This window comes from Colletotrichum fioriniae (genome assembly GCF_027942845.1).
Source record: "Colletotrichum fioriniae strain IMI 355084 chromosome Unknown scaffold_1, whole genome shotgun sequence".
In the NCBI taxonomy this organism is placed as follows: Eukaryota; Fungi; Ascomycota; class Sordariomycetes; order Glomerellales; family Glomerellaceae; genus Colletotrichum; species Colletotrichum fioriniae.
Genome location: NW_027076837.1, coordinates 1,186,252 through 1,200,243, shown reverse-complemented (window position 1 = coordinate 1,200,243; position 13,992 = coordinate 1,186,252). Strand labels below are relative to the sequence as shown.

The window sequence follows — 13,992 nt, the reverse complement described above, 5'->3', positions numbered from 1 at the left end:
ACTTGACTGCCTTGTAGTCATGAGAAGCGGGAAACAATCAATCAGATCAAGATCTCCCTCGTCTAACGACGTGCCCGACTGAAATTACCGAAAATAATGCCTCTCAAGGAGTTTGAGGAAAGATGGTTTGCCAGAGAGGGAGATTCATTATAATCAAGACTGTCGACGGGGTTCGACATCTCGGAGGATCGTATCCTCTAGACTAATCCCCGCTCCCTCGCTCCCTCGTATTCGCCAACAATGTTTGCACCTTGAACGCGTGTGATGAAGAACGGTTTTAAATAGCCCTTAAGTTATTTATCGAGATAACGGGACGTTTGTCTATTAGGATATGGTGGCTTTCAACCTTTTCTGCAAGAACAACCTCAGGTGTTGAGGGAGTCGATGGCATTAATCACCTTGGGGATTATCCGAAACGGCTGCGTGAGGTTAGTTGTTTTTATACCACCTTACCTCTTCCATCTTTGGAAATGCGACTGCTGCAAATTGCCGCTCGACGCGATTATATTTCAACTGCTTCCAAATGTTAGCTTGCGCCCCAGGAAAGAAGGTCAATGGCGTGCCCCACCAGCATGGTACGCTCAATCTCCGCGAGTGTCTTGACAAAGCAGTGCTTGTAGGTATAGCACAGTCTCTTGACCAAGTCCTTTCTCTCCTCAGTGTCTGCCATGGTACCTGGGGAAGGTAGGGTGGATTTAAGAACGGGAGATGAGGGGGGAGGGGTGGGGGGCGACCTTGTGCTCTAAAGGGCCAAGGATAGAACGGATAAGATAGAATAGAATAGCTCGTCGCCCGTCCATTATCTACTTACTCGTATTCGTCAACAATGTTTGCACGATGAACGTGCGTGACGGAGAACGGGGGCGTTCGGGTGTAAGGTAATAGACCTTGAATCGCATATCAAGACAAAGAGATGTTTGTTCATTGTGCGAATCCCAGAGCACAAGGGCTTCTTTCAGGTGCCGAGGGAGTCGATGGCATTAATCATCGTTGCCTTGAGAGTTGTCTGAAGCGGCTACGTAAGGTTGGGGGGTATTTATATGAGATGAGTGGATGGAGTACCATTGAGGGGAATGAGCGGACTTGCGCTTCGGGGGATGCGGAAGGAACAGATGGAGATGGATTGTTGTGATGATGAGAGTGGAATATCTTCAAGGATGGAGAAAGTCCATGGCACGATGAAGAAGCCCGCACAGAGTGAGAGTGGCAGTGGCAGTGGCATTGGCAGCTGGAACCATTCTATTCAATCATCTATCCGACCCTGCTTGCTTATCCGTTGAACCTGAGCCACAAGTCCCCACTCACCGCTGTCCGTCAGCGCTTTCGTCCCTCTTCCCAAACCTTGCGCCGAAACCTCCAATGTCCCTCCGGAAGAATTTGCCAAAGTTCTTCAGGTTCTCATTCATGGTCGCCTTCTCCGTACCGGCAATGCCCCCTGGACCGGTTCCCTGCCCCAGGTCCCTCGCCGCGCTCAGAAGCTTCTCGCCCAACGAGGTCGCGTCAAACTTGCTCGGCAACCCAGGCATGGCGCTACTGGCGCTCGTGAGGGCGGTACTAGCGTTGATGGCCCCAAGACCGGAACTGCCGAGTCCCGTGGTCGCCATCAACGGAGTGAGCAGCGGTGATTGCTGGACGAGCTTGTCGCTGAGGTTGCCCTCGCGGTGGATGCCGAATAGTTCCACAAGGTGGCCCTGATCGGCTTTGCGGACGCCCTTGAGGTCCAGAATCTTTCTAAAGTTGGTATCGGAGCGATCGGCAATGTGGATCAAGTATGCTTGAACCAAGCCCTCTGGCGGCGAAGGGCGGACTTGCAGTGTCTTGAGGAGAGGGTCTATGCGGTTCATTGTCTGGTTCACTCGCTTGATATAGCCCGCTGGAGCCGCGTGCGGTGTTGACGAAGACTTGTTGTGATATGACAGGAGATTTTCAAATGCTTTCGTCAAAACATACTTGTCAAGCAACATCTAGAGGGGGAGTCAGTATATGCATGAGGGCTTGTATGTGGTGTGTCCGTACCTGTTCAGCGCCGACCTCGGAAACTGGGCGGCATTGTACAATGTTGCTAATGTAGGCGTTGACGAGATGGTCCACCAGGTTATCGCAAAAAGCTCTGGCGTATTGTTGTTTGACTAATAGGCCTAGGATCTCCTCGGCTTTTCCATTCACGGAAGATAGAAGCTCACCAACATATGAGCTTTGATCGCCCACAGTCTCCATGGTGCTCCAGCCTGTGTTACGCATCTCACGCCAAGATCCCTCGCAGGCGATCTCAACGTTACGTACCAACGTCAGCACAGCAGCGCTGGCCACGCCAAGAAAGGCGTCGGCCTGGGATGATAGGTCAACTTTTCCAACAAGCTCATTGTCGATGCGCTTTTTGATGTTTTCCTCCAACTGGGTGGTATTCGTAGACCAGAAATCTGCCGTGTTTAACACCAAAATGACGTCTTGAATCGGCGGACCTTGAGGTCCAGCCCTCTGCAGGATGTGCAGAAGAACTTGCTGTGCGTATTCGTCGAGGTATTTTGCCAGCGTTTTGGAAAGATCCAACAATCTGTCACTGGTAGACAATTTGGCGCATTGTGATAATGTGAGTTTGTAGAAGTGGAAAAGTTCAATGGCCGAGGAAATGACGGCTTGCGTGGAAAACTCTTCATCTTCCGGGAGTAGAGGCTGGTTCCGGTATTTTGGTATCATTGCAGCCAGCTGCTTGTCTTGTGACTCCACCCACAAGCTCAAATATGGCTCGAAAGCAGTTGATATCGAACCATGGAAATTCGATGCTCTGTCATCGGATGAGCTCAGGGTGTCGATGCTGGCGCGCGGTTCGTTGGCAAATCGCCGCTCTAGGCCATGCTCAAAGTCCAAAGTTTCCTGTAAGCAGCTGAGGAGAAGGTTTACGTCAATCTTCTGCCCATCCGTCTTGCGCATACTCCTTTCGAGAATGCCCTTAAAGTCGTCTCGAGTGCCGTCGCAGAAAGCCATGGCCAGTAATTCGTTCGCGCGCCAATGAGGTGGGAAAATCACGGCGTGCTCATCCTCATGAGTCTTGAGCATGCGTTTGAACCACGCATACCTGCGGCCGATGTTGTCCAGGTTCCCGGCCTCGTCGTTGCCCCTGAACACCTGACGGTACTCGCGTAGTTCCGTATTGACGTACCAGTTCATCAGTCGCGTCCTAGCCATGTCGCCCAAGGCATCCATAACTAGACAAGCCTCTACCAGTGTACCCCTGCGCTGTGCGACCTCTCCCTTGGCAAATGCAATCTCGAAATCTTCGCAGACCTGCTCCAACAATTCCCGCTGCAGCTCTGAGACGCCTCGGCTTAGCGTGGCGATCTGTTCGATGCTCCTGTAGCTGTTGAAGTGCTTCATAAGCTGCAGCACAGCTTGAAGCAGGCTCGCGCAGTCTCGATATTGCCTCGTCTTGGCCAAACCTCTCAGCTGTTCGTATGCCGTCGTCAACATCTGCAGCCGCTTCAGAGCGGTCATGCTAAGTGTGAGGTTCCGTTTGGTGCCATCCAATCTTTTTATATCGGCCGTCATGGAAGTGATATTCTGCTCGGTTTGGATTGCCCGGGATCGCACGGTCTCGATCTTGCGGAAGAGCTGGGCGAGTTCGGCTTGGGCGGACTGCATGCGCTCGAGGCTTGAATCGGGACCATAGGCCTGGGCGACCTCGAGGCTAGAGATTTCGACGGCAAGATCATTCTTGTGAGTCTGTAGTGTATCGGAAACGCGGCTGATTGAGGTTACGGTTGAGGGATGTGGAAATAGGTGGTTTAGGTGGTCGATCGGATCGTAGTCGGCTGCTTCAGGGTCAGATATGAGCTGCACCTAGCGAGAGCGGGAGTGAAATTCGTACCGGCATCGAGTGATGTTTTCCCGCTAATTGATGTCCCGTTCATGCTGAAAATCCGTGTAGACCTGGTCTGCGTTGGAAGATGGTGATCTGGCGGGATTGGACGGGACAGGTTGCTGCATGTGTCAGATTCCCTGAAGAGTCGAGCTGCGTGTCTTGGGAGCTCCGAGTCGAGATGGCGTCACGTGTTAAGACGGAACGCAGGGGGGATCTGCGGCGGGACCTACCGCGGCCAATCGGAATGCGCTCCGAGAAGCTCCTCAGGTTCTGGAAGCAGGCGGCAGGCGCCAGACGCTATGCCGTCCCCTTTTTTTTCTGGATCGTCCCACCTCGAAAAAGTCTGGGGAAAGAAAGGTCGGATTTTCTTCCTTCTTCAAGCAAAACCTTAAGACGACGTTCCGATACGGAAAGGTGAACATGGATCGCTCCTACCGTAAGGTACCTTACCTACCTTACCTTACCCCTTGCATGATGCCTGCCTTAGAAGTTAGTACCTTACGATGCAATCACATTGGGATAATATCGGCCCCTGGCGCCTGGAAACCCGGCTGCAGCAACTTCTCTTCTTACTTCTGCATTACTCACATTTCAGCTTACAATCTTTGATCCAAGAGGTTCTTCCATCTTGCTTCTTGTGCACCGTCTCTTTGACTTTGAGTGTATATTGCTTGCTATCCAAAGCAGATGAACGAATTACCATGCATCCAGCTGAAGTCTCCTCCTCGCCACTTCCACGCCTCTTCAAGAACTACAGGCCCTGGGTTGCACGCAGTTAAAGCAAACGACCACGGAACATTCATCCACAACAATATAGGCGTGCGACGAATTTCTGCACCACAAACCACAACCTTAGCCTTCAGCAACACACCAGATCTGCGACTTGGTCTGTTTTTAGGGCTTTCTATAGTGCGGAACCTCACCAGATGGTAAATCGACCTACCTCTGAGCGGGTTATTGCGTTGGCTTGACCTAGGAGACAGTCGCACAGCTTTTTTCAGAGTGCATCAAGCTCATCTCAACTACAGCGAGACATCCGCACTGCTTCGTTGCCACGTCGAAGAATATGGCCATGGCCTTATCGTCATTTCAATTCAACTCTTGCGGATAAGGTTCGACACCAAGAAACGCCTTCATAAGATGCTCTCCGTATCTCTAATGGCTGAAGACTTGAAAGCCAATATCGGCACCAACTTCTCGAATACATCCTGCAATCCATGTCGAATCTATTGCATGTCCCTCCATGTCCAATGTCACCATGACAAGGGGCAACTGGAACTCTGTCAACTAAAATCCGCGTTGCTGGAAGCAACACCACAACCCACAGGCTGGGGTGAGCCATGTCTTCCAATTTATGCCATGATAGGGGGTCCTGGGAGATGAGGTGCTACTCTGCCAACACATTGAAATTCTCCAGCCACTCGCAAAGGCTCGTGTCGTATCAATCTCGATTCGCATGAGTAGCCAACATCAAAGACAATGAATCACTACACCACTTCCTTGCCACACAAATCGGTTGGAGACCACAGCCAGAAGATGACGCGGCTCATCATTTGCCGTATTGCTTGGTGCTTGGATATCCCAACTCAAGCTACGGACCTCAAAACAACGGACCAACGCATGTTCCGATAGTCAAAGTTTCTGCCCACCATCCCACCATTCCAGGGATGTCTCGATCTTATAACTGACCAACCATGGCGGCTAACATCAGACGACGGATGACAGTCAGACACCACCACCTATCCAACGTCAACTTTGTCGCCTGGCTAGAGTCGTCAGCCAGGAAGGATGTTTGGGGACACTCGCTCATGCGGCCGCTTATGGCACCAGCCTAGAACGACCGGTGACGAACACATTTGTCTGACTTGTCAGAACTCTGTCAGGGCGCGATGTTCACATGCACTCCGTCTCATTTCGACACCATCTCGGTCTTTGCGGCAAGCGTGTCTTCCGAGACCGAGCAGCCCAGCCTCCCGATATCCTCGAGAAGGGCCCCCACGCCCGGTTCTGCTCGGCATAACCAACATCCCCGCTGCCCCCCGTGACCCCGATCTTTCCGATCCGACCCTCCTGTCGTCGTCACTCCGGAGGCGAGCGGAAGCCTGGAAACAGATTACACAGCAGTCAGCACAAAGTACCTCGGTTACGAGGCATTTCACTGCATTTTCAGGCTCGCTCGCAACCTGGCGTAAACATGGAAACGACCGTGGCATAGCCCGTTGCAGGCATCTAGCTCCTCACATCTGACAATGGACTTGTTGCTCCAACAGGTTCTATTGTGCTGCAAGTCAGCATTTCCCCTGTCCTATATCGCCCCATTATTGTCACCTGCCATATCACCTGCCACGTCCCCGTCACGCATACGTCGTTTTAAGCATTCCGGGTTGGTCTTCCCGAAGAATTCTTCAGCAAAAAGCACATCATCCCGTCAAGGCTCAACCCCGATAACCGAGTCATGTAAATCTAGGCAAATCCGCCCCTCCTCGTCCCCCCTCCCATTCTTTCTTGGGCCTCTCATACCCTCGCAACCCCGAGAAGCACCGTAGATCCTGCGGTCTGCCCCCTCCTCTCATCCCTCATCCCCGCCATCCCGCAATCGGCCGGGGCGGCCAACGCCCGACGTCCAAAGATGCCCACTCAACCACTTTCTACGACACACCGCACTTTGCCTGCCGGGCGGCCATGACGGACGCTCTCCACTTCTACTACGATACTACCAAACCAAAAAAGCGCGCCGTTCATTCTCCAACACAGCGCCGTCGCATCTCGGGAAGAAAAAAAGAAACCAGACATTCTGCACCGCTGCCAGACCAAGGCGGCCCGCCCTTCTCCCACGTGGAAAAAAGCAAAACACAATCGAGGCCATCTAGCTTAACCCGCCTTCTCTCGAGTCAGTGCGTCGCATCGGCTTCCCGCTCTCGTGCTAGACTGGCATGCTGGGTACCTTCCATTCCCTCGATGAATCCAAGGCGTGGCTTTCGTCGAGGCTAATGAGGAGCCAGGCAGCCTTGTGCAGAAAACGAGCGTGAGGAGCTGAAGGAGGCTATCCCGGGCAGTGCGGGCAGATGGACCTGGACAGCAAGACGGGAAAAACGAGGCGTCCCTTGATCAAGTTTCCCGGGCGGAGGCGCGCGTCAGAGCCCGATTGCTATATCGGGCCTCAAACACACCGTCGTCGTCACGGCTCCTAGATCCCCCTGGGCCTAAGACGACGCCATCAACAAACTAGCACGTAAGACGATTGCGCCTGGGACCGGTTCAAAAGGCTAGAAGCACCTCTGAAGATGGTAGCCGTGACTAAGAGCAGAAACCGAGCTACGAACAAGTTTTCCCACGAGGCACACTAATTAGCACACACCGACACCCCAAGTGTCCCAGCGTCCCGACTACTCCGTCCCCAATACACCACACCAAACCTCTGGACATGAACCATGATCCAGACCGCAAAACACACCGCAACATCGATTCTCGTCGAGGAATCTCACCTCATCTCACCTCATCCCTTCACCGACACCCATGTTATTCGGAACCATGAATTCACTAGGCCAGAATCATCGTCATCGAGCGTTGACTGTCTGGTTCAGCACGACCCCGTACCTGTTCCCGTGATGTGAACCCACGTGTGCAGCACACCCACTTTCTGCCGTCATCTCTGCTACCCCCCCTTCGTTTCCAAGAATCCCATCCGGAGCCTGCTGTGTACCCAAATTCCGAACCTGAAAGTGAACCATCCCCCCTGTCAAGCCATTACACACCATCCCGATCCAGCAGCCCGCAGTCTTTGTATCACCCACCGTGGTGTGTCTCTGGTCAGATTTCAGCTGTTGCGTTGGAACGGTATTTTGATATGTCACCTTCATTAGAAAATACTGATGGGACTTTTTCTTCTAGTGTGCTGTAACCCAAACTCTGATCGTGCCTTTAGCGGCGACTACGGATACACATGGTAAGGTACAACGCATACCTACTTGGCCGAAGTTCTCAATCGGGCAAATAGGATAAGCACATCATCCTTACGGGCGAAATGGGACAGAAAGACGAAAACAAGTCGAAAACTTGGAACAGAAACCCCCCGAATAGCAACCAATCTTATCAATCTCCCGTATTTCCGATCGACAGAGCAGCCTCAACTGTAATCCCCCATTGGATACCACTCGACGCCCACACCCCTCTTCTCCCCCAATTACAACCTCTCACATTTACCCCCGTTTGGGTGATCCCGAATGAGAACTGCAGATTCATCACCACGAAAGACACGCATGCGCACGCATTTAACATCCCAACACATCCTACAGCACAGCAGGGCTCTTTCGACATCCCATCGAATGAGGAACGGTTGATGCGCGCCTCATATGCAGGGCCATGACTCTCTCCGACATATTTGTCCTAAGTGTGCAGGAGAAATACGATTAATCTAATTGCCATTCAAAATCATGTCGAACCAACACAGCTGAATCAATCAGAAAAGAAATCAGCCATCTATGACAGCAAGCAAGCTAGGCCAACAACGAGGCCAGGGGTGTGTGTGTGTATGTATGTGTGTGTGTGTGGTAGCGACACGAAGAAAAAGCCACATGAAGTCGGGATCAAGAAATACCGAAGAATTACCAGCTCAGTTACACCACCCACTTTTTATCTCAATCGCCTCTCCCTGAGGTAGTTAGCACATTCCTCAGCTCTTTGGAAGGGTTTACTGTTTTGGGATACTTCGTATTATCCCGTGCTCCCATCAACACACACCTGCGTACTAGCTACCTTAGCCGACACACTGCATCTCAAAAAAAAACAGAGCACCGTCTCAGCGACGCCCGTAACAACAAGAAAGAGGTCACGGAAACGGGCAACGACGACGGGCTGACAATGATGGAATCACATTCCGAATCGGTCGACCTGCATACTTTTCCATCCCACCACCACCACAACCCTCCATTGGATACACCTGCACGGTAGTCCACCCCCACCCTAACGTACATCGCATGCCTACCATTCCTTACATTTCCAACTCCATACACACAGCGAAACCACGCTTAAACTCCAGAATAGCAATGGGCTCTGTCAACCCGCCACGGTCACAACATCCCGTACAATATCCCAGTTGTTGATCGACAAACGAGGAACCCTGGATTGGCCCTTGCACTCCACTCCCTTCCCTCCCACCTCACCCGGTGCGGCAACGGTATGTTGCCTGCGGTCGCGCAGCCCCAGCCCAGACACGGCTTACCGAATCGCTTCCGTCTCCCGTATCTCGGAGTGGGCTCCGATCCAGCAGGGCTTTCCCCACCCCGGCCGTTTCCTTTGCGAAGTCTGCCCTGCTGCCCTGCTGCCCCCCTTCTCTATCCATGACCATGATCCAACCCCTCCAAGGCTCCAAGTATCTATTCCCTGCGCCCTTCCATTTCCCACTTGGAGCAAACTCTCCCATTCCCACTTGGAGGTTATCAAAATGGTATAGTAACTTGGTACGGAGTACGCAGTAAAGAATATCATTGCCCCGCGCCGATCTGCGTGGGTTGCCTCACTCACACACCCACGCAAAAGGTGCCCACAGAAAAACGATTACCCACACACCCACATTCCCTCTTGGCCTATCCGAGGGGGCTCCCCCTCGGTGCCCCTCAAAGTCCCCTCCAAGAGGACCGCCCGCTGCTACAATGCCGTGCGTGGGTGCAATACTGCAGCACTGCAACCCACAGCCCACCACACACAAAAAAATCTCACGATCGTGAAAGGAAGGGCAGAAATTCTGAACCAAAAAAAAAAGGTCTTTGTGCTCCATTGACTTTGCTCCGGGCCTCCGGCTTTCGTCGTAAGAGCCCGTGAGACTGAGAGACTGAGCCGCCCACGCGAGTCAACGGCGTCCCACGCGCCCAGACGCCTACCAAGAAATACAAATTGTTTCCCATCCACCAGATAACCCGCACAATGCCACCCCTTCTCGTCTCGCTGTCTTCTATAATATGAGTCATGATGCAAACCGTCGTGAGGGTAGAGAAATCGTGAGAAGCCATTTGATGCCATGCAAAGTCAGCTACACCGCCACCCCTGGTCCACGCGTGGGATATCATCAGCCGCCCCAAATTTTAAGTGTCCTTTCCCCGCCCCCAAAATCCAGTCATGCCGCCGCCGCCTGGTGATACGTCGATCAAAAGGTTCAAGGGGGAATCATTCGTAAAATCTGAGCAAATGTCGAAAATCGAGTAACGAACAAGTCCGTGATGCAGGTCGCCGAATTGAAAAAAGAAAGAACGCCATGTCGCCCCCCTGGTCAGATGCTGTCGATCCCCTTACTCCGCGCAAATGCGATTATCGTCTGTCCGTCACTGCCTTCCGGCCCGTGAGGCCGAGGTTTACCGACACGTGTCGGCGGACTGTTGCTGAATGTCTTGGACGCACTCTAGGTGGTCCATTCTGATAAAATGGGCCCGTCAGGAACTATGCAGAGCTCTGAATCCGGTGGCTATGAGACTCCGTGAGCTCTCCTTTGCGTCTGCTGGTCCGCTCCAGTAGAATAGCCCCTACCAAGTCATTAGCACATGTATCGTTTAATGGTACCATGGGGGGAAAACATACTCCCAGACTCTTCTGTTTGCAAAATGCAGCCTTCATCTTCACCGTGTCGGGGTTATCATAAGTGACGAAGCCGCCATCCCCTCCGACGCATTGGGCTCCAATAGACTTCTTGTCAATGACTTCCTTCGTCCCCCGACGGGGAAGTTGGTTGTACTCGAATGTCCCATTGCTCCCACCACCTCCCTTAAACTTCTGTCCCGGCCCAGTAGCATGAAGGAAGCTGCGACCGTAAAGCGGAATGCCGAGGAGGATCTTTTGCGAGGGAAAGCCTTGCGAGACGAGATATTGCACGGTCGATGCGCCCGACGTTTCGTCCTTGCTCATTGCATACAATTGCGCGTGATGGCCGCTTCTGTGTGTCCACGTGCCGGCGAAATCATACGCCATAAGATTGAGGTAGTCGACATAGTCGGCCGTTCGTTGCAGATCGATGTATTGCAAGATCGCTCGGCTGGCAGGTAGCGCAGCAGTAAGGAGATAATGACTTTCGGGCATATGAAGACGAACAGCCGCCAACAGAGCGAGGAAATGGTGGCCCTGCTGGGAATCACAAGGATACTCCCACATAACTGATTGACGATGTGAGCTAACATCCCACTAATGCAGAGGCAGGTATAATCGAGCCAACTCACTATCAATGCCATCTAAGCCCGACGCGTCGACCAGGCCTCTCGCGGACCTGGCAAAATTATCTCTGTAGAGCGTATTCGCAGCTATCACGGGGAACACGGCACTGGAATTGCCGCCCCCGATAGACAGAATAACTTGCAAATGGGGATGTTTTTGCTTGAGGTGCATGAGAGACCCTAGGCCACCTTGGACGCCATCAACTGGTGCGCGGGCATCGGCCCACTCGTCGCTCAGCTTATCAAAGGTTTGGTTAGTCAACCTCTACGACCAACAGATTTGGGATACTCACAAAAACCCCTCCGTCGGGCGAGATGTTTGCAAAGGCGTAATACACATGGTTGATGCAGCCATAGTTCATGGCGCCGGGTGTGTCGCCCTGGTATATCCGTTCGTTGGGGAAGTAGACGGCGTTGGTGTACATGACGTTGGAGATGCTAGTCGTTCTGCGCGACTTGCGTGAAGACGATGAAGAACTCATCTTGATTCTGGTTGCCATAAGACCGTTCAAGAAAGAGAGGCAGGGTTCGAAAAGTCTGAAAGAAAAGCAACTCTGACAGTCAATGTGACAAGGGAACGGTAGTAAGGACAGTATATGAAGAAAAGGACTTGAACCCAAAGCTGCATGTTTGAGCAATGAGCTGTTCGGTCAGGCAGCAAGCGCGAACCTCTGTGGCTCCAAACAGCATGGAGAAGTGTCTATATATCTGGCTAGACACCGCAGCACGGGAGTGACAAGCCAAATGCGACGGTGAGCGAACGCAGGACAGGCAAGGTAGTATAAGGCCTTGTCCGAGGCGGTGGAGACGAAGGGACGGGTATCAAAATTACAAGAGGGTCCAGGATACTTTGAAGCCATGATGCATGACATAATTGGGTTGGGGGTGAAGGATGGATCATGGGGGGGTGCGAAGGGAGTGAGTACTTGGATGCATTTGCGCTTGCAGGGGGATGGGTGGTGTTGAGACTTTTTGTCAAGTCATATATGAGAGATCTGAACGAGTGAGAGAAACGTCCATGTACCATAGACGAAGAGGCGGAGAAGGATGAGAAGATGGCTGCCAAAGCCAAATTGCAAGGCATCGTGGTAGGGCGGCCATGCCCGGCCACTGGCGCCGTTGTTTTGATTAGTTCGCTCGCTCGTCGGCGTCCTGACTCTCTCTTCTCTCTGTATGTGAGTTAGCACCAGCGCGAGTCTGTTCCCTCAATTCGAAGCCGGCCTTCGGCCACGACCACCGACCCTTGGCGGCAGTTGACGATCAGGGTTGCAGCGAACAGGAATGATCCCTGCGCAACGCACCGCTACTTTGGCCCTTCTTCCTCTTCCTCCTCATCTTTGTTCGTCCACTTCTTCTGCGTCTTCCAGCTGGATTCTCCACGCTCGCCCGGCCTTGCATGCAGGTCTTAGCTGTTATGTAGCTAGGGAGCCATCGCCCCAAAAGTCCTCAACGCCCATGTCCATGCCTTGGTGTGTTATTGTTTAGACGCGAGCACAGTGGTGAACAGCCGCATTCCTGCCGTGGTTACTCTCGGTCGCCAATGCGAACATCGCCATTGTGCCCACGGCAGGGCGGTACGGCGACAGGGCGATAGCGGGGGAGAGCTTTGGTCTAGCGAGCTGCAATGATGGGCTCAGCACCTGTGGTGCCTGTTTCTCTGGCAATCAGACGTCGGGCTGGTCGGCAGACTAGTTACGCTCCAGGAGGATCTCGAGTGTTCCACAGCTGGTCATCCAGCCTCGTTGCATGGGAAGTTCTTTCGGCTCTTGCACACGGACGTTGATATTGCCATAACCGGATCGGGTTGCCGAACCACGGAAACAGGCGATTTGAACGAACACTCGCAGCAAGACTAATTTCGGCATGAAACTGGTCGATGACTTGGAACCCAGTTCGAGACATGCTTGTTATTTCCGACTAGCTCTGGAGAGCGCCACCATCAGCCACGAAGCGACATTGGAACCTGGTTGTCATTCCTCTGTCATTTGATATTTCTGGTAACCTGGGGGGGGAGATGTTCGCTTAAAGGTGAGAAACCTTTGAAGCTAGGATGCCGAGGCTGGGGAAAACACCCCAGTCCCTGGATGTGGCTTCGAGCTGTTTGATCGCGTCCATGATTAGGAGTTCCCTATTAGTAGCAAGCAAGCTAAGTAGGGAAACCGGCCTGGAAAAAAGAAAGCATGGCTGGAGAATCCATGAGGCGTTGCCAGACTAAGACGACAAGACGTGCGGCAAGACAGCGAGGCGGTATTTCTGCTGTGGTGTACCAAAACTCTAAAACAACCTGCTTCCCTGAGATGGATCAAGTAGCATGCTGTGCCACGCTCACACCGACGTTTCCGAGGAGTGTATCCCGCACTCGCTCCCGATCTCCCAGGGTCAGTTGCTACCCGTGGCCGGATGAGCGAGGGCCGAATTCGCCTTGGATTGAGTTGAGCCATTACAGACAGTGGTCATCACACTGACGTGCAAAGAGTGGATCGACTGGCGAATCGATATGCACTGAAACCTTCGGGCGGTACGGCGGTGTCTGTTGTTTTTGAAGTGGGTAGATCCCAGCTCCTGCGCCGGCAGGCCGGGGGCTGGTCAGTGAATCACACACGGACACGCAAGGAGAATCGACTTCAGGCGGTGAACTTGAGCGTCGAACAAGCCGGGCTGGGCAGAGGGAGCGTCTGCGTCGAGGTTTGAGCACAAGTGACAAACTGGAATTGTGTCTCTCAGGACGGCCGTCTCAGAGGGCGATTTGACCAGTAGCAGAGTTGCGAGAGTTGATGGGCAGGGGAGGGGTCGTCGAGGGGGACATGTAGCAGCAGCTTGGCTGCGTGATGTGCCCCACCAAACGATGGAAACAGCCGACAGAGTCGATGGGTTGAGGTGGAGGATGGGTGCAGAAGGACTGCATGCCACGCTGGCAGCACATGACGGAACATTGGA

The 13,992-nt window shown here is 53.0% G+C and overlaps 2 protein-coding genes across 2 annotated transcripts; both read right to left on the bottom strand.

The window, feature by feature from the left end:
- Positions 1–1,301: 1,301 nt before the first annotated feature.
- Positions 1,302–3,908, bottom strand: VPS53 (Vacuolar protein sorting-associated protein 53; the record flags this gene model as incomplete). Its single annotated transcript, XM_065755909.1, has 3 exons — positions 1,302–1,964; positions 2,017–3,809; positions 3,866–3,908. The coding sequence occupies 3 exons, from the start codon at positions 3,906–3,908 to the stop codon at positions 1,302–1,304; spliced, it is 2,499 nt and encodes an 832-aa protein (XP_065615149.1).
- Positions 3,909–10,284: 6,376 nt separating this feature from the next.
- N0V96_000332 (uncharacterized protein) lies at positions 10,285–11,537 on the bottom strand (the record flags this gene model as incomplete). Its single annotated transcript, XM_065755908.1, has 4 exons — positions 10,285–10,374; positions 10,430–10,998; positions 11,062–11,293; positions 11,349–11,537. The coding sequence occupies 4 exons, from the start codon at positions 11,535–11,537 to the stop codon at positions 10,285–10,287; spliced, it is 1,080 nt and encodes a 359-aa protein (XP_065615148.1).
- Between the last annotated feature and the right edge of the window lie 2,455 nt (positions 11,538–13,992).